This window comes from Paroedura picta, chromosome 10 (genome assembly GCF_049243985.1).
Source record: "Paroedura picta isolate Pp20150507F chromosome 10, Ppicta_v3.0, whole genome shotgun sequence".
NCBI classification, from domain to species: Eukaryota; Metazoa; Chordata; class Lepidosauria; order Squamata; family Gekkonidae; genus Paroedura; species Paroedura picta.
Window position 1 is genome coordinate 2,787,661 of NC_135378.1, and position 19,076 is coordinate 2,806,736.

General features: G+C 47.0%; 1 protein-coding gene across 8 annotated transcripts in view; it reads right to left on the reverse strand.

Annotated features, from left to right (window-relative positions):
- RGS12 (regulator of G protein signaling 12) overlaps nucleotides 1-19,076 on the reverse strand; it is a 219,745-nt gene that overhangs the window by 194,759 nt on the left and 5,910 nt on the right. For 6 of the 8 annotated variants that reach the window (XR_013225222.1, XR_013225223.1, XM_077302462.1 and 3 more), the window contains exon 2: nucleotides 13,400-15,329. The exons of 1 other annotated variant lie outside the window; for it this stretch is intronic. Coding sequence is in view for 5 of the 7 variants with exons in the window: in XM_077302462.1 (XP_077158577.1) it covers nucleotides 13,400-15,244 (1,845 nt within the window). In the remaining 2 variants the exon portion in view is untranslated. Of the gene's footprint in view, nucleotides 1-13,399; nucleotides 15,330-17,649; nucleotides 17,757-19,076 lie in introns of all 8 variants that reach the window. One more of the 8 variants, XM_077302460.1, reaches the window with a different exon arrangement.

Below are 19,076 nucleotides of genomic sequence, written 5' to 3' on the forward strand. Positions count from 1 at the left end.
AGTCTTAAAGGTGTTATTGAACGAAAAATTAGTTTTGCTGGTTCTGATCACCACGGCTACTCAGCTTGTCATCTTTCCTGAACTTCTTAATGCAATGTAAGGAAAAAAGGGTTTGTGGAACTTCTAAATATGCAGTGTTTATTGCCCATCATCTTGGGAACGCAGGAAGAAAACTGGATATGACCTATAAGACAGTGGTCCCCAACCTTTTTATCACCGGGGATCACTCAACGCTTGATAATTTTACGGAGGCCCGGGGGGGGGGTAATTTACTCCTCTACTCCTCTACTCTCAACCACTGCCCTAACGCTCTCTGACTCTGATCGCTATGGTAATGTTTAAACATTCCTTCAAAATAAGATACAGACACGCCACAACAATGAACATAAGGAACATTTTATTTTCATGGAAATTTTAATTCATGACAATGACAAATCAATGGGAACCCTGAGCTTGTTTCTCTGCAACGAGATAGTCCCATCTGGGAGTGATGGGAGACAAGGACACCCAAAGTGTGTTGTAAAGGGCCAGGGGGAAGTAAAGGGCCGGGGGGGGGGGGAGAAGGCGTCCTTCGCGGCCCAGCTCCAATTAGTTGACGGACCACATGTGGACCACATGTGCAGAATATGTCCGGGAAGCATAGCTGTGTACACACCCACCTGGGGCCGCTCCCCTTCCCACCCCCTCCAGGCCCATCATTGGCGATTTGGGGAGGTTGATAAAGTTAGTCTTCACTGAAGGCACTTTACAGGAACATGCATCAGCAGCATGAACACATAGAGCCAGGGAATTAGCAAAGACGCGGGATAAACGGAAGAGAGTTCATATGGACTCTCGCTCCCGCCCCCCTCCCCCAAACAATGCACCGGAAAAACCAGTTTCTAGGATATAGGGGTTTCATCGGCCATACACGTGAAGCTTGGAGACAAGCAGTCTAAACCACAGCAGATAGATTGCCTCAGCTGCACCAAACTGCTAACAGATGTTTACCTTTTCAAACCAAGGATGCTAGGTAACAATTTGAATTTCAGAGGAGTGGCTGGAATACAGCCAGAGCATAAGCACCATGGCAACAGAGGGCAAGGGTAGGACAGAGGAACCCAACACACACCCAGGAAAATCACACAGGAAAAAAAAACGAGACATCCTCCGCATCCACCCATTAATTCACAGAGCCAAGAAAACCTTTTCAAGCAACCAAGTACTGCAAACAACCCCTATATACCCTAGAGACTAGCACATCAGAGAGTTCGTAATGAGTATCCTCTCTCACCATAACCAGAGGAGGAGGTGGAGCATCAGGGTGCCACTTTTCGGGAGAAGGGGCCTTCAGTAGATTGATATGAAACACAGGAGGGTCTTAATGGAAAGAGAAAGACAGCCTAGCAGCCACCTCATTGATCATAATCAGAATATCAAAAGCCCCACAAAGAGATAGTAAAGTTTCGTGCAAGAATGCTGGTTCAGATGTGTAGTAGATGTGAAAACGATGACCTCTGCCTTCAATTCAGGGCCAGGAAACTTTCCCAATTTGTTCTTCCTTTTGTAATTGGCTTTAGCCACCTCTAGGGATTCCATCACCCCCTCCCATGACTTGCATATTCATGTTGGCCACTCATCTACACCCAAGGGGGATATAAGGGTCTGCGGGTCAGGGCTCGAGCTCAGGGAAATGCTGTGAGGCCTAACTGTAGATGACTTCGAACGGAGACAGACCTGTGCTCGGGGGGGGGGGGGGGCATTTCAGAATAATAGGCATTTCAAAAGGATATAGGATTCTCTCAATGACGGATACAAAGGATTTCGGCGGGAGAGCAGGAGGGCACCAAAGGTGCTACGGTTCACAGGCTTGCCAGATGGCCGGAATCTAATCTCTACGGTTATGGTCCTGTTGAGACTAGGCTGTCTATGCAAGGTCGCGGGAAGAGATTGATAAAGCGACGGAAGAAAACTCCCACTGGGAAAGTAGGAGAGTCTTGGAGCCTGAGGACAGATTTACAGGTTTACAACCCTCGACCATGCCAGGCTTCAGGAAACGAAACTAAGCAGGCATGAATCGGGGTTCATGACATTCAGCTCCCCTTAAGCCCCCCCCCCCAACTCATCCACCCGCTGCAGGCATGACGGGGCCCGGCTTGTCCAGGAAGCGGGAATGGAACTTACGCACCAGGATGGGCGCCGGCACGTCCTCCACATCCACCTACACATTGTCCGAGTCAGGGAAACCCTTCCAGGCAACCAGATACTGTAAACGCTTCCTGGATATCCAGGAATCCACTACTTCAGACAGCTCATAGTGGGTCTCATCTCCCACCATCACTGGAGGGGAGGTGGAGATTTCGGGTGCCACTGGTCGGGTGGCGGCGCTTTCTTTACCAGACTGACATGAAAGACTGGGTGCACCTTTTTGTAGGAGGCCGGTAGTTCTACCTTCATGGCTACCTCATTGATGACTTCTGTGATTTTAAACAGTCCCACAAATTGATAACTCTGCTTCTTGCAGGGCCTACGATTCTTTAGGTGCTTCGTGGAGATGAACACCTTGTCCCCTACCACATAGGCAGGGGCTGGCTGCCATTTATGATCCGCCCATTTTTTAAAGTCCACCTTGGCTTTATTAAGGGTGGCCGTCACCTCAGACCAGGTATCTCGAACTTTGGCTGCCCATTCCTCTAGACCAGGGGGGATGGCCTCTACCTCCCTGGGGGGCTTTACTGGGGCAGGGAATGAGGGGGAAGCGTACCCATAGACTACTTCAAAGGGAGACTTCCCTGTGCTCGTGGGCGACGCGTGTTATACGCGTACTCCACCAGTGCTAACAGTTGAGTCCAAGCATCCTGATGGTAGTTGAGAAAGCAGCAGAGACATTGTTCTAACATCTGGTTGACCCTTTCCGTCTGGCCATTGGTGGCTGGGTGGTACGCCGAGCTCAGACCCCAGGTGACCCCTGCCAGGTCAGTGAGTGCCCCCCAAAACTTGGGTTCCCCTGTCACTGATTATCTTCTGGGGGAACCCGTGCAGTCTCATCACGTGTAAGACAAACAATTCTGCCAGTCGTGGGGCTGACGGGAGGCCCGCACAGGGGACGAAGTGTGCATGTTTCGAGAACAGGTCTACCACCACCCTGATGACCGTTTTTCCCTGGCTGGGGAGCAAATCCGTGATAAATTCCAGGGGGATTACCTCCCAGGGTCTACTCCCAGGGTCTACTGAGAGCGTCAAGCAGCTTCAACAAACCCTGAGGTTTCCCCACCCCTCGTTTGTGAGTGAGAGACACCGAGCACCCCATAATGTAATCCTCCATGTCCTTCCATAACTTCGGCTACCAGAACTGGCGCCGGAGCAGCCCCCTGGTGTACAGCAAATCCCCCTTGTACCAGAGACCTCCGTGTTCCCTCAGTTGGGACTGCAGCATATTCAGCTCTGTATACCCCTTTAGGGCTGCCTGGAAGTCTGGAAGGCAGTCTCCCAGCAATGGAGGCGGGTTGCCCTCCTCTTTAGGGCTCTTGTCCACAGCCTTTGCCTGGCTGCAGGTCTGGACTAGCAAGCCCAGCTGCTCAGGACTGAACACCATGTCTACCCGGGGGTTCTTACCCCCCCCCCCCGAGTGCATGCAGGACAGGGCATCTGCCATGAAATTCTTCTTCCCCAGTATGTGGACTAGCTTAAACTTGAACATGGAGAAGAAGTCCGCCCAGCGGATTTGCTTGGCGTTGAGGGTGCACGGTTTACGCTGAGCCTCCAGATTCTTGTGATCGGTCCAGACCTCAAAAGGTTCTTTGGACCCTTCCAGGAAGTGGCGCCATGTGGTAAGAGCAGCCTTCACCGAGTCTGCTTCTTTCCCCCAAATCGCCCAGTTCCTCTCCGCAGGAGAAAACTTGCAGGAGACGTAGGCACACAGCCGCAGTTGGCCCTCACCGCTTTTTACAATAACACGCCCCCTATTGCCTCGTTCAAGTCATCTACCTGGACCATGAATGGCTTGTTGGCCTCGGGGTGAGCCAGGACCGGTTCTGTGGTGAAGAGCCGCTTCAGCTCATTGAAGACCCGCTCGCAGGCGGGCGTCCAGGGACGTACCTACCCCAGTCTCTTATCCCGGGACCTATTCCCTTTTGTTTTAAAAAGGTCAGTGAGGGGCAAGGTGTCAGGATCAGCCCTCTGATCCCTGTCATGATTTGTGATTGACCTCAGAAACTCCATGTTGGTTTGATGTGTGTGTTTGCAGAACCTTTGTAACCCTTTTTACAACCCTGAATACAGTGCTTTGTGTATTCTTCCCTACTGTGACACTTTCCTGCAAATGTTGCTCTGTACTATGTTATATGTAATCTTTTGTCCTTTCTTATTTTTATTCTTCTCTCTTTTAAATAAAATAAAGGCTAGAGTTATCCAGCAATTAAAAACAAACAAACAAACAAAGAAGGGCACTGAGTCCCCCAAGGATGACCGGGCCGGAGACGGACTAGAAGGAAGCCCAGGATGGCACCTGGAAGTGGGGGGTAATTCCACCCTGGGAAAAAGGAGACATTTGGGTGGAAATAATTCATTGATAGCTACTTGCTTCCCATGTATCGATTAGATTCGACTTCAGACATTAGAGCGTTCAGATCTACTTCCAATAAAGCTTTCTATTAATCCAAAAGCCTAGAATCATAGAATCATAGAATTGGAAGGGGCCATACAGGCCATCTAGTCCAACCCCCTGCTCAACGCAGGATCAGCCCTAAGCATCCTAAAGCATCCAAGAAAAGTGTGTATCCAACCTTTGCTTGAAGACTGCCAGTGAGGGGGAGCTCACCACCGCCTTAGGCAGCCTATTCCACTGCTGAACTACTCTTGACTGTGAATTCTTTTTTCCTGATATCTAGCCTATATCGTTGTACTTGTAGTTTAAACCCATTACTGTGCGTCCTTTTCTCTGCAGCCAATGGGAACAGCATCTTGCACTCCTCCAAATGACAACCTTTCAAATACTTAAAGAGGGTTATCATGTCCCCTCTCAACCTCCTTTTCTCCAGGCTGAACATTCCCAAGTCCCTCAACCTATCTTCACAGGGCTCGGTCCCTTGGCCCCAGATCATCTTCGTCGCTTTCCTCTGTACCCTTTCAATTTTATCTACATCCTTCTTGAAGTGAGGCCTCCAGAACTGCACACAGTACTCCAGGTGTGGTCTCACCAGTGCTGTATACAATGGGACTATGACATCTTGTGATTTTGATGTGATGCCCCTGTTGATACAGCCCAAAATGGCATTCGCCGTTTTTACCGCTGCATCACACTGCCTGCTCATGTTTAGTTTACAATCCACAAGTATTCCAAGGTCTCGTTCACACACAGTGTTACCTAGAAGCATATCCCCCATCCACCAGGCGTGCTTTTCATTTTTCTGACCCAGATGCAGAACTTTACACTTATCTTTATTAAATTGCATCTTTTTCTCATTTGCCCATTTTTCCATTGTGTTCAGATCTCGTTGAACTCTGTCTCTATCTTCCGAAGTATTTGCCAGTCCTCCCAATTTGGTGTCATCTGCAAACTTCATGAGTAGTCCCTCTCCCCCCCCCCCATCATCTAGATCATTAATAAATGTTAAAAAGTACCGGACCGAGCACCGAGCCGTGAGGTACCCACTACTCACCTCCCTCCAGTCTGATGAAACACCATTGACAACGACTCTATGAATGCGGTTTTCTAACCAATTCTCTATCCACCTATCTGAAAATCCAGATTGCAGTCCTTCAATTTATCCATCAGAACATCATGGGGAACCTTATCATAAGCTTTACTAAAATCTAAGTAAATGACATCAACCGAATTTCCACGATCCAGCAAACCTGTTACTTGGTCAAAAAAGGAAACAAGGTTGGTCTGGCAGGACCTGTTGGAGACAAATCCATGCTGACTTCCTTGGATCACCAAATTATCCTCCAGATGTCTGCAGATTGCTCCCTTTAATATGTGCTCCATTATCTTCCCCACAACAGAGGTTAGACTCACTTGGTCTGTAGTTTCCCGGGTCTTCCTTCCTCCCGTTTTTGAAGATCAGAATAACATTTGCTCTCTTCCAGTCCTCCGGGACATCTCCAGTCCTTAAAGAGGTCCCGAAGATGATGGACAAGGGTTCTGCAAGTTCTCCGGAAAGTTCTTTGAGCACTCTCGGGTGCATTTCATCCAGCCCAGGGGATTTGAACTCATCCAGTGCAGCTAAATGCCTCTCGACAACCTCTCTATCCATGTTAACCTGCCACCCAGACACTATCCTTTGGCTACTGCCATCTCTAGATGTGCCTAAACCCTTTGACCTGTGGGAAAAAACAGATGTAAAATAGGCACTAAGCCTTTCTGCTTTCTCTGCATCTTCCATTAGAGTTTGTCCATCCGCACCCAACAGCGGGCCTATAGCCTCTTTTACTTTATGTTTGCTCCTCACATAACTGAAAAATCTTTTCTTGTTACAATGGGCTTCCCTGGCCAATCTTAGCTCACTCTTAGCTTTGGCCTTTCTGATGATTGATCTACAGTGCCTAGTAACCTGTAGGTACTCTTCTTTAGAGCTCTGTCCTTCCTTCCATTTCCTGAACATTTTCCTTTTCTTAGTTCCTCTTGAAGTTCTCTGTTCATCCAGATAGCCTTCTTAGAGCTCCTGCAGTGTTTTCTTCTTTCTGAGATAGTCATTGATTGAGCATGCAATAGATCTTGTTTGAGTAGCGCCCACCCTTCACATGCTCCCTTCCCTTCCAGCATTCTCGTCCATGGTATGACACTCATTAAAATATAATCTAATAATCTAATAATAATAATAATTATATCTTTGAGTTTATTAAAGTTTGCCCTACGAAAATCCAACATCCGCGTCTGGCTACAACCTTCCTTGTCTCCCCATCTCAAAAGGAATTCTATGAGGACATTTTCACTTCCCCCTAGAGTCCCGACCTCCTTCACCTCATCCACCAACTCTTGCCTGTTGGTCAGTATTAAGTCCAGTATGGCTGAACCTCTTGTGGGTTCATCTACCATTTGATAAATGAAATTGTCAGCCAGGCAGGTCAGAAAGGACACTTCGCAGAGTTTGTTTCCCAGCACACATCTGGGAAATTGAAGTCACCCATAATGACAAGGTCCTGTCGCTTGGATATTTTCTCAACCTGCTCACAAAGTGCAGCATCCACATCCTTTCGTTGGTCAGGCGGTCGGTAGCAGACACCAACCACCACACTGTTTGTTTTCCCCTCGCTTATTTTCACCCAGATGCTTTCCACTGTAGATATACTCTCCTTCACTAGAATTTCCTGACAGGTGAGCCCTTTCCTCACATACAGCGCCACTCCTCCACCTCTTCGATCTATTCTGTTTTTTCTGAACAGTTCATATCCATCCACTGTTACATTCAAGTTGTGAGTCTGTCTGCCTTTGACAGTAAGTTGAATCTCACAACCGTCTCTCTCCATGCCGAGATGGCAGAACACAGGGAGGACCCAATCCTTATCGAACGTCAGTAGGACGATGGCTCAGTAGACTTGGACACCCAGGATGTTGGAACTGAGTTGGCCATCGGCAGAGCGACGGTGGAGACCCCTACCGGGGCAAGGATCAGGACCACAACCCAGACCATCATCAGGTCGAGAATGGCCAGGGTTCTGGACAGCCCGGGGGCTCACTTGTTTCTGGAGCGGCACGTCACGGAACGGCGGTGCATGTCCAGATACAACAACCCGGCCGGGGTCAAGTGGGGACCAGCGCTGAGGCGAGGAATCCCCCACAAGGAGACAGTGATCTTCCTGGAGAACATGGACCTACGGGACCAGATGGATCGCATGCGGAAATGACTGGCCATGGTGGCGGAGTAACCAGGCGAAGATGCGCAATGCGGCACATGCTATTTCCTGGAGGAGTTATGCCGCCCAACCCTACCCCAGGAAGGCGGTGTAGCCCTTCCGGCTCCGAGGTTGGCTGCATGGGAAGCGAGCGTCCAGGTCGCTGCTGTGGAAGCGCCCCCCACTGGGCGTGATGCAACCGTGGAGGAACCACCCCCCCGGCCGATGGAGCGGTCCCCGCCCTGTTGCCAGGAGATGCACGCGCTGGACCACCAGTCCCGCCGCCAGCGATGGCTGCAGAGGGGCGCCAGCTCCGCTGCTTCCACACCAGCTTCAACGGAGACGTTCCACGGGTTCCTGATCAAACTCCAAGGCTACATGATGAAGTTCAGCCCCGTGTTCCCGGATTCGTTTCACAGGTGACTGCATGGATGGCGAAGCGGCCAGATGGTTCGTGAGCCTTTACCAGGACCCCCAAGCTGAAGTCTGGGATTACAGAAGAGAACCTACGGAACCTGAAGCAAGGCTCGATGACCGTGGGCCAGTACACCCGGGAGTTCCGAAATCTGGCGGCTTCCTTCCCACACTGGGTGGAGGCGCAGAGAGTCCAGGCGTACAGGAAGGGGCTGCGCAAGGATGTGGTCAAGAAGTGCCTGAATCTGGACGACCCTGAGACAGTGATGGGATGGGTGCGGCTGGCCGGAGAAGTGGAGAAACGGATGCGGAGAAGTGGAGAAACTGGCAGCCCAACTGGAAGGAGAAAAGCCCAGAGGGGGAGCGTAGTTGGCCACCCCTAAGAGAAGCCCTCCTTTGAAGGCAACCACTCCTGATGCCGCGGATCATACTCGACGCTGGGAGAAAGGGCTGTGCCTGGGCTGCGGAGGACAGGGGCACTTCTTGGCCAAGTGCACCTCCTAGAAGACATCAGCCCCTGCACGAGACAAGTCTCTGGGTAAACCTACACCCAACAAACCGACCAGTGCCCCTGCCAAGCGCGTAACAGCAGGAAAGAGATCTGCAAATGCTCTGCTGATCCCGTTCTTGGAGCCCATCATCTACTCGCCTTCCTCCACCAGCGGAAATGGGGCAGATGATGGAGGTGCCTCCAGAGAGCCGTCAGGAAATGAGGACGACCTGCTGTGAGGTGGCCCCGCCAGCAGGCCCAAGGCAGGGGCAAGCGCTCGGTGAGTCCCATCCCTCTACTACTCCTCCCAGTGACTTTGACTGTTCCCAGGACGGCATGACGGTATATTCAAACTATCCATAGGGCGTAGTAGTGGATGCATTTTCTAAACAGGCTCACTTCATCCCATGAGCAGGGTTACCTTCTGCCCCCAAGCTTACCTCCCTGTTTGTTGAACACATATATAGACTACACGGAATCCTGGGGCGCATTTTGACAGACAGAGGGTCACAGTTTGTTGCCAAATTCTGGCAGGAGCTCCTGGACTTGTTAGGAGTTGAACAAGGAGTTGAATATCAGGTTACCACCCAGAAACTAATGGGCAAACAGAACAGGTGAACCAGGTCCTAGAATAATACCTCCGTTGTTTCATCAACCATCAAGAATCTGATTGGGTGGCCTTGCTGCTGTTTGAACTGCCTTGGGCCTGCTGGCAGGGCCGCCTCACAGCAGGTCATCCTCATTTCCAGTTGGCATACTGCTTGTGCTCCGCAAAGCGGCACAACACCTCCATCATCAGCACCATGTGTTCCGGTTTGTGCCGGGTGTAGATCAACATGTCATCTAATATACCCCCCCCCCGGTACAACATGTCATGCAACACCCCATTTATGACATTCATGAATATGCCAGGTGAGCCGCTTAACCCGAACGACATCACGAGGTACTCAAACTGCCGTAGGGGAGTATTAAAAGCACAACTAATTTAAGAAGGGCCCTCTAGAACATGGTGGTAAATTAGGACCCATATTCAGAGAATATCTTGTCAGGAAAGGAGGGAACGTTCCACAAACAATTCCAAGAAATACTAGACAGTAGGAAGGAAGGCACAGGGCACAAAGTGATCTTGTTTTGAAAAAAGGTCTACCACCACCAAGATCACCATTTTCCCATTGCTGGGGGAAAGATCTATAATGAAGTCAACAGAGATGAATGCCCAAAGTTACTGGGGGTTCCCTGGCTTCTAAAATGGCCCAAAGGTTTTCCAACCCACTGACTGATCATGATGCAAACTGGAGAGCCCCTCACGTACACCTCCATGTCCTTGTGGAGGCACGGTCACCAAAACTGCCTCCATTTTACCAACTTGCCAATAAGAATATAATGTGGAACCTTAATGAAATAAAAGTAAACCATTCCCCTGATCTAGCAACATAGTAATTTTCTCAAAAAGAGAGATAAGATTAGTCTAAAATTCCTTGTTCTGGAAAAAGCCATGCTGACTCTTAGTAATTACAGCCATCCGCTCTAGCTCCTCAAGGTCTGTTTGATAATTTGTTCCAAAATTTTGCCAGCTATAGAAGTCAAGCAGATGGATTGGTTGCTACCAAGATCATCCTTTTCCCCCTTCTTGAAGATGGGGACAACATCTGCCAACCTCCAATGTTCTGACACTTCAATGGCCTGCTCCTCTCACTGAAAAGCTGGGAAATGGGTCATAAATCAGTACATGACCAATGACACAGAAAACCCAGTTGCCTTACTAGGCCAACCCCCTACCAGTTTTCCATCTACCTGCTCTATTTATTCGAAATTCCAAGTCCTCAGTCAATGAGATGTTACATGACTTCCTATTCAAGGGGGAGTTGGTTTTTTAGATGATATTTTAATATAGTTCTCCAGAGTTTGCAAGACAATCACCTATATGCAAAGATTTCTGTAAATTTCATAAGGACCATTTAGATTTTTTTGGCTATCAAATTTCAGATGGACCCAGCAAAGGTTAACAATGTGTTGCAATGGTCTCCACCCTGCACTAGTTCAAATCCCCACTCTGTCATGGAAGCTTGTTGGATGACCTGGGTCCAGTCAAACACTCTCAGTCTAACCTACGTAACTGTGAGGATAAAACCAATAAATGGATGACATGGGGGGGGGGGAGCACTAAGCCACTTTGGGGCACCACAAGAGAGACAATGAAGTAAAAAAATTAAATGAAAATTAAATGAAAATAAAATAAATTGTTAATGTCTGTGTGAAAATCTGAAACAAGGCTATATTCCAACCACACTGGTGCTCCAACCACACTCGTGCTCAACTTTAAGAATAATACGTCAGACTATTCTGAAATGTAGCCAGATTTTACCCCTTTGAAGCAAACTGCCTACATCAAATTCCAGACTGTTTTCTTCACTTACCATATATATTCACATATAAGCCGAGGCACCTAATTTTACCACAAAATCTGGGCAAACTTATTGACTCTCATATAAGCTGAGGGTGGGAAATGCAGCAGTTACTGGTAAATTTACATTAATTGAGGCTCCAGTAGGTTAAAGGTTTTTGAATACTTATTTCAAAGAAAAAACAGTAAACTAGCCTCCTTTACTTTACGTTTGCTCCTCATATAACTGAAAAATCTTTTCTTGTTACAATGGGCTTCCCTGGCCAATCTTAGCTCACTCTCAGCTTTGGCCTTTCTGATGATTGATCTACAGTGCCTAGTAACCTGTAGGTACTCTTCTTTAGAGCTCTGTCCTTCCCTCCATTTCCTGAACACTTTCCTTTTCTTTCTTAGTTCCTCTTGAAGTTCTCTGTTCAGCCAAATAGGCTTCTTAGAGCTCCTGCAGTCTTTTCGTCTTTCTGGGATAGTCATTGATTGAGCATGCAATAGCTCTTGTTTGAGTAACGCCCACCCTTCACATTCTCCCTTCCCTTCCAGCATTCTCATCCATGGTATGACACTCATCATATCTCTGAGTTTATTAAAGTTTGCCCTACGAAAATCCAACATCCGCGTCTGGCTACAAGCTTCCTTGGCTCCCCATCTCAAAAGTAATTCTATGAGGACATGTTCACTTCCCCCTAGGGTCCCCACCTCCTTCACCCCATCCACCAACTCTTGCCTGTTGGTCAGTATTAAGTCCAGTATGGCTGAACCTCTTGTGGGTTCCTCTACCATTTGATAAATGAAATTGTCAGCCAGGCAGGTCAGAAAGTTGCATGACTGAGGACACTTCGCAGAGTTTGTTTCCCAGCACACATCTGGAAAATTTAAGTCACCCATGATGACAAGGTCCTGCTGCTTGGATATTTTCTCAAGCTGCTCACAAAGTGCAGCATCCACATCCTCTCGTTGGTCAGGCGGTCGGTAGCAGACACCAACCACCACACTGTTTGTTTTCCCCTCGCTTATTTTCACCCAGATGCTTTTCACTGTAGATATGCTCTCCTTCACTAGAATTTCCTGACAGGTAAGCCCTTTCTTCACATACAGTGCCACTCCTCCACCTCTTCGATCTATTCTGTTTTTTCTGAACAGTTCATATCCATCCACCAGCAACTAATATGTTGAAAAAAAATTATGGCATGTTCTTAAAGAGATGGGAATACCAGAGCATCTTATCTGTCTCTTGAGAAACCTATATACAGGTCAAGAAGCAACAATGAGAACCGGGCATGGAAACACTGATTGGTTCAAAATTGAGAAAGGAGTTTGGCAAGGCTGTATACTGTCGCCTTGCCTATTTAACTTGTATGCGGAGCACATCATGAGAAAGGCGGGGTTAGATGAGTCACAAATTGGGATCAAGATTGCAGGGAGAAATATCAACAGCCTCAGATATGCTGATGAAAGCACTCTAATGGCAGAAAGTGAAGAGGAACTAAATATCCTCTTGATGCAGGTGAAGGAGGAGAGTGCAAAAGTTGGCTTGAAACTCAATATCAAGAAAACGAAGATCATGGCATCCGGCCTTCTCAATTTCTGGCAAATAGATGGGGAAGAAATGGAGGCAATGACAGATTTTATTTTCCTGGGCTCCAAGATCACTGCTGATGGGGACTGCAGCAAAGAAATTAAAAGATGCTTGCTCCTGGGGAGGAAAGCTATGGCAAATCTAGACAGCATCCTAAAAAGCAGAGACATCACCCTGCCAACGAAAGTGCATCTAGTCAAGGCTATGGTCTTCCCAGTTGCAATGTATGGATGTGAAAGTTAGACCATAAGGAAGGCCGAGCATCAAAGAATTCAGGCTTTTGAACTCTGGTGCTGGTGAAGACTCTGCGAGTCCCTTGGACTGCAAGGCGAACAAACCGGTCAATCCTAGAGGAGATCAGCCCGGATTGCTCCGTAGAAGGCCATATCCTGAAGATGAAACTGAAATACTTTGGCCACCTCATGAGAAGGAAGGACTCCCTGGAGAAGAGCCTAATGCTGTGAGCGATTGAGGACAAAAGAAGGGGACGACAGAGGTGGCTGTATGGAGTCACTGAAGCAGTCGGTGTGAACTTAAATGGACTCCGGGGAATGGTAGAGGACAGGAAGGCCTGGAGGACAACTATGGACAAAGACAGAAGTTGTTCATGTATTATATACACCACAGCATCCTTATTTCTTGGGCATTATCAGAACTAAAATTCAAAGTATTTTTTCTAACAGTAGAAAAACCATATTCTTACCTTTTTATCATCCTTGGCTTTTCTGACGCTGTGTTGTGAGTCAAATGTGTCTGGTGTATGAAGACTCTTCTTAGACCATTCATTCCTTTGAGACATTAGTTGAGGCTGACCAAAGGTGCCATTTACTCTGTATCTGTCAGCAGGAATCTTACTCATTGGCGGGGGAAGAGTACCACAGTTTACACTTGACCAGCCATCTGTAGAATCTGTGTATGACTCTTGGTCACTAATGCACGCATATTGCCAGTCTTTTAACACATGAACTGGTAGCCATCTCTGATTTGAAGCGCACACAGAACTTTTCTTGCGTGATGGAACTGAAATTTGGGAAGAAACTATAGGAACTTCAATGCGTGCTGAAGGACCTAGAAACTTATTTTGATTTTGAAATTTGTCATTCTGCGATATGACCTCTAAAGCAGAGTTTTCTTCTTGTTCATGACCAAAAGTATTCCAGTGGGAAGTAGCTTGACTTCTGCCTACTGTATTATCCCGCATACTACTAGGAGCATGTTTATTTGAGTTGCCTCCTAGGTCAACTACTAAAACTCTATTCCCTTTCTCCTCTTGGTTAAAATTTCCAATACCACTATCACTATTACTGCTCATACTGTTATTCTGATGAACATCATCTCCTTCAAGAAAGGCCCTTGCCCGCACTCCTTCAATCAGCTCTCCCATATCCCTATACAAAACTGAGACAAATTGAAGAACAGGTAGAGATGAAACAGGAAATTCAAGACAGCCATTAGTATCTGGATCTGCTGTGCATTGCAAGCCAAAACAATGTGCAATGCCTTGATGAATTTTATGATGAAACAGTTCTGGATCCACCATAAATACATGACATGATGTCCTCAAAACCTCTTCGTCCTCCTGAGCCAAACTTGTATCATCAGTGGTCTGCATTGTAACTAGCCCAAAAAATCTTCTGTCATCAGGGCACATGGCACTAAATGCTAGTTTCTCTGCAGGATACTCTGCAATCAGCCTGGATTTATCATTGCAGAGTTGAACACAGTCATGCATAATCTTCATCATCACCAATGAATGGACTTTTTGTTCTGCCCGAAGACGTCTCATGCACCCACGGATAGCTTGCAAACTATCATATTCCAGATTTGAATTTGAAGAGGGAAGTTCAATTGATCCTAGGTAGCCCACAACCATAGCCACATTTAAAATACTTGCATCTAAGCAAAAATATTCCTGGTTTTCCATTCCAACTCTAAATACTGAATCATCATTCATTACTTTGGAGAGCTCCTCATTATTATAAAGTATATTTGAGTTGTTCGTGTTTTCAGATCCCGCTTCTAACCTCGCAGCAGTAGATTCATGAGCTGGCATTTGCTTTTTTGATGAGTTCTTCATGTTATCAGAACAAACATTAGGATTCTCAAAGATCATGTTGAGAATTCCACCGGATTGCATTTCTTCTACAACCTTCTCTGCTCTGTTTATACCCAACACTTTTGAGTCAGGTTTGGGTTTCAGCCACCCTTTCCCATCATAAAACCCAACTTCTTCATCACTTGAACATGAGTCAGTGTGGCCAACCCCTTCAGAAATGACCATATGCAAAACCCCAGAGCATTTGCCTATTAACTTCACTACATCTTCATGGGATGCCTTTTTCACATTAGTGTCATTTATTGCAAATATTTTATCTCCAGCTTTAAGTCCCACGTAATCAGCAGGGCTTCCTTTCAAAACACAGCTAAGTATACAGGGAGATTGTCCAGAAAGGGTAAATCCATATCCTGCTCTCCCTCTAGCAACTTCAACAGATCTTATACTAGAACCATGAATCCTATGCTTCATTTTCTCCCCTGGTCTGTACATAGCGGCATTCACCAGAACTGGTAATCTCGACAATCCACTGTTAATTCTTCATGAGATGTTGAAGAGAAATTTACATATCTTTATCCTGTGAAGTAAGAAAATACTATTAAAATACCTCCTTTGTTCCAAATTACTCTTGAATGTCATATTCAGATATCTGTTCCATTTAACACACACCCAGGGCGGCTGTCCCACCCCTGAATGCCTCCTCCTCCGACCAGCTTGCCTGTCTGTCCAGTGGCCAGCCAACTGCCTTCCATCACCCTCGACCACCCCTCCTCCTTCCACTTCCCTCTGAGGCTCAGAGACTGCATAGCCCTGATGCGTGAGAACTGCCCCTGCCACTGAGTTCCCTAACAGCTGCCTGCAGCCTTTCCAGGTCCTGGAGGGAGGGGGAGGCTGTCCACAGAGTTCTTCCACCACCACCCCAATCTAGCACCCATTGTATTCCTGAATGCAACAGGCTTGGCCCCTAGTATGGTAATAATGCACAAGTTTTACCTCAGATAGCAGATTCCTTTAAATAAAACAAACACCCACCACAAGCACAAACTATTTATTTATGGCATGCCACTACATCCCAGAGCACCTGTATAAATGTAAAATTATGCACATAGGGACAAAAAACTTAATTTCAAATATATGCTGTCAAAATGGCCAAGATTGATAAGGAAAGATATTTTGAGGTTATAGTACATAGTTTGATAATAATGTTGACTGGGTAGCAGCAGTGAAAAAGTAAATTCCATGCTGAGTAGACTTGAGAAAGAGATTAAAAGTAAAACACTGAATGTCATAATGTTGCTATTCAAATGTCTAGTGCAGCTTCATTTGAAATAACATGTATAGTTCTGGTTCCTCAATGTATACCAAATGCCCACCTCAGGATGGAAGCAGGGATGGTCACACTTGAGGCTTATGTGTGGGTTTAACCACTTACTGGTTAAAATTAGGCCGTAACCTCCAAAGAAATACTAGATTTATGACATGGCCCTTCAGCCTAAAGAGCTTGGCTGCAGCAGCATCCCAATGTAACATATCGTTCTGAAAACTTTTCTTGCTGTCAGGACCAGCTCATCTGACAATCCCCAACCGTGACAGAATTGAGACTATGCTAAGCAGTCCCTAGCTAAGTCAGTTTTTATTGAGCATTACAACAAAACAAGGAAACACACAGGGTTATCAGCAAAGATGAGAAACAAAGGAAGGAACACATTTTTAACTACTTGAACCCCTGCCCCCTAAACCAAACACGGGGAAAGTTGGTTCTCACAAGAGTGTTTGATCAGCCAAGGTGCAAAACTAGGAGACAGGCAGTCTACAACAGTTCCCATATTCCGCTCCAGCTGTGCTGTCCTTGAGAGCTAGGAGGTTTTACAGCCACCGAGGCCGAAGATAATATTAACACGACATTTGTCAGAGTAGGGCGTCAAAGGGAAGCAGAGTTCCACTGAAGGAACAAAGAACATATGAGAAAGAACAGGGGCATGGTCAGGCGTGGCTAACCTCTCTCCAGGGGGAAACGGGAGACATTGGCATGGCAAATGACACTTAAAAATACTAGAATTCCTTAACACTAAAGAATATTTACTTGTAACTGTTCTTCAAAGACCAAATTAACAAAATCCCTATGCCTGGGGAAGTCAGCACAGATTTATCTCCAACAGGTCCTGCCAGACAAAACCTGGTTTTCTTCTTTGACGGAGTGACAGGCTTATTAGATTGTGGAAACTCAGTGGATGGTGTTTACCTGGATTTCATTAAGGCTTTGACAAAGTTCTCCATGATGGTGTAATGCGTAAAGTGGAGGACTATAGATTGGATTTTTGGATGGTTAGGTGGAGTAGGAACTGACTAGAACACTGCCCCCAAACAGTGGTTGACAGTGGTCTTTCATCAGAGTGGAGCGAGGTGAGCAGCAGAGTTTCACAGGACTCGATACTGAGTCCACAACTTTTCAACATTTGTATCAATTATAAATGATCTGGATGTGGGGGTAGGGGGACCTACTTTGTGGGGGTAGGGGGATGTGGGGGTAGGGGGACTTATATTTGTGGATAACACCAAATTGGGAGGAGGAATAAACACTCCAGAAGATAGTAGAGCTCAACAAAATCTGAACACGCTGGAAAAGTGGGCAAATGAGAACAAAACGCAGCAGGAGAAGTGTAGTTCTACATCTGGGTCACAAAAATAAGAAGCGTAAATACTGGATGGGAGATACCCTTCTGGGTAGCAGTATGTATGAACATGATCTTGGGATACTTGTGGACTGTAAGCTAAACATGAGCAGACAATGTGATGCAGCGGTAAAGAAGGCAATTGCAGTCTTGGGTTATATCCATATCACATCAAAATCACAAGATGTCATTGTCTTGCTATATACTGCATTGGTCAGGCCCCACCTGGAATACTATGTGCAGTTCTGGAGACCTCACTTCAAAAAAGATGTGGAGAAAATTGAGAGGATTCAGACCGACAAGAATGATCTGGGGACTTGAGAATGTTCAGCCTGGAGAAGAGATTGAGAGGGGACATGATTGCAGTCTTTAAGTATTTTAAAGGTTGTCACTTAGAGAACAGGGAAACGTTCCTGTTGGCAGCAAATAGGATAGGAACCGCAGTGATGGATTTAAACTTTGTGGAGAACGATATTGTCCAAATATCAGGAAAAAACTTTTTCACGGACAGAGTAGTTCAGCAGTGGAATATACTGCCTAAGGAGGTGGTGAGCTCCCACTTACAGGCAGTCTTCAAGCAGCAGCTGGTAAGAAACTTATCTGGAAGTCTTAGGCTGATCCTGCATTGAGCAGGGGGTTGGACTAGATGACCTGTATGGCCAGTTCGACTCTATGGTTCTATTTATTTATTTATTTATTTATTTGATTTGTATGACCGCCGCTCTCGGAAACCGGCTCGCGGCGGTTCACAATGTTTTAATACAATACAATATATTAACCATTAAAATTCCCCATTAAAACCCCATTAAAATAATGACTGAGTCACAATGATGGCGATTAAAAACTATTCCCGTACAGGCCCACTGGATGAGCAGAAGGGAACGGATGGATAATTGGGCATAGGGTGGAACAATCTGGGGAACCAGGTCAGTCTAGTACTGGCCTCCCCCCTCCGGGGAGAGGGGTCCGATCTTAGCCCCGGGTCATCACCCGGCCTTAGACAAACGCCTGGCGGAAGAGCTCCGTTTTGCAGGCTCTGCGGAACTCAGAGAGCTCCGACAGGGCCCGCAGCTCTTCAGGGAGCTCGTTCCACCAGGTAGGGGCCAGGACCGAAAAGGCCCTGGCCCTTGTCGAGGCCAGGCGTGCCTCCCGGGGTCCTGGGATCATCAGCAAATTCTTACCCGCAGAGCGAAGTACCCTGCGGGGGGCAAAAGGAGATAGGCGGTCCCTCAAGTATGCAGGACCCAAGCCGCGTATAGCCTTAAAGGTTAATACCAAAACCTTGAACCTAATCCGGAAACAAACTGGCAACCAGTGCAGCTGCTTCAGCAGAGGCTGAACATGGGACCTCCAAGATGATTTAGTGAGGACCCGTGCAGCTGCATTCTGTACCAGCTGTAACTTCCGGGTTAGAGACAAGGGTAGGCCCGCGTAGAGCGAGTTACAGAAGTCTAATCTAGAAGTAACCGTTGCATGGATCACAGTGGCCAGGTGTTCCGGGGGCAGGTAGGGCGCTAGTAGCCGAGCTTGGCGTAGATGGAGAAACGCCGTCCGAGCTACCTTAGTGACCTGGGCCTCCATGGAAAGTGAGGTATCCAGAATCACTCCCAAATTCCTGGCTTGGGGCACAGATGACAATTGTACCCCGTCCA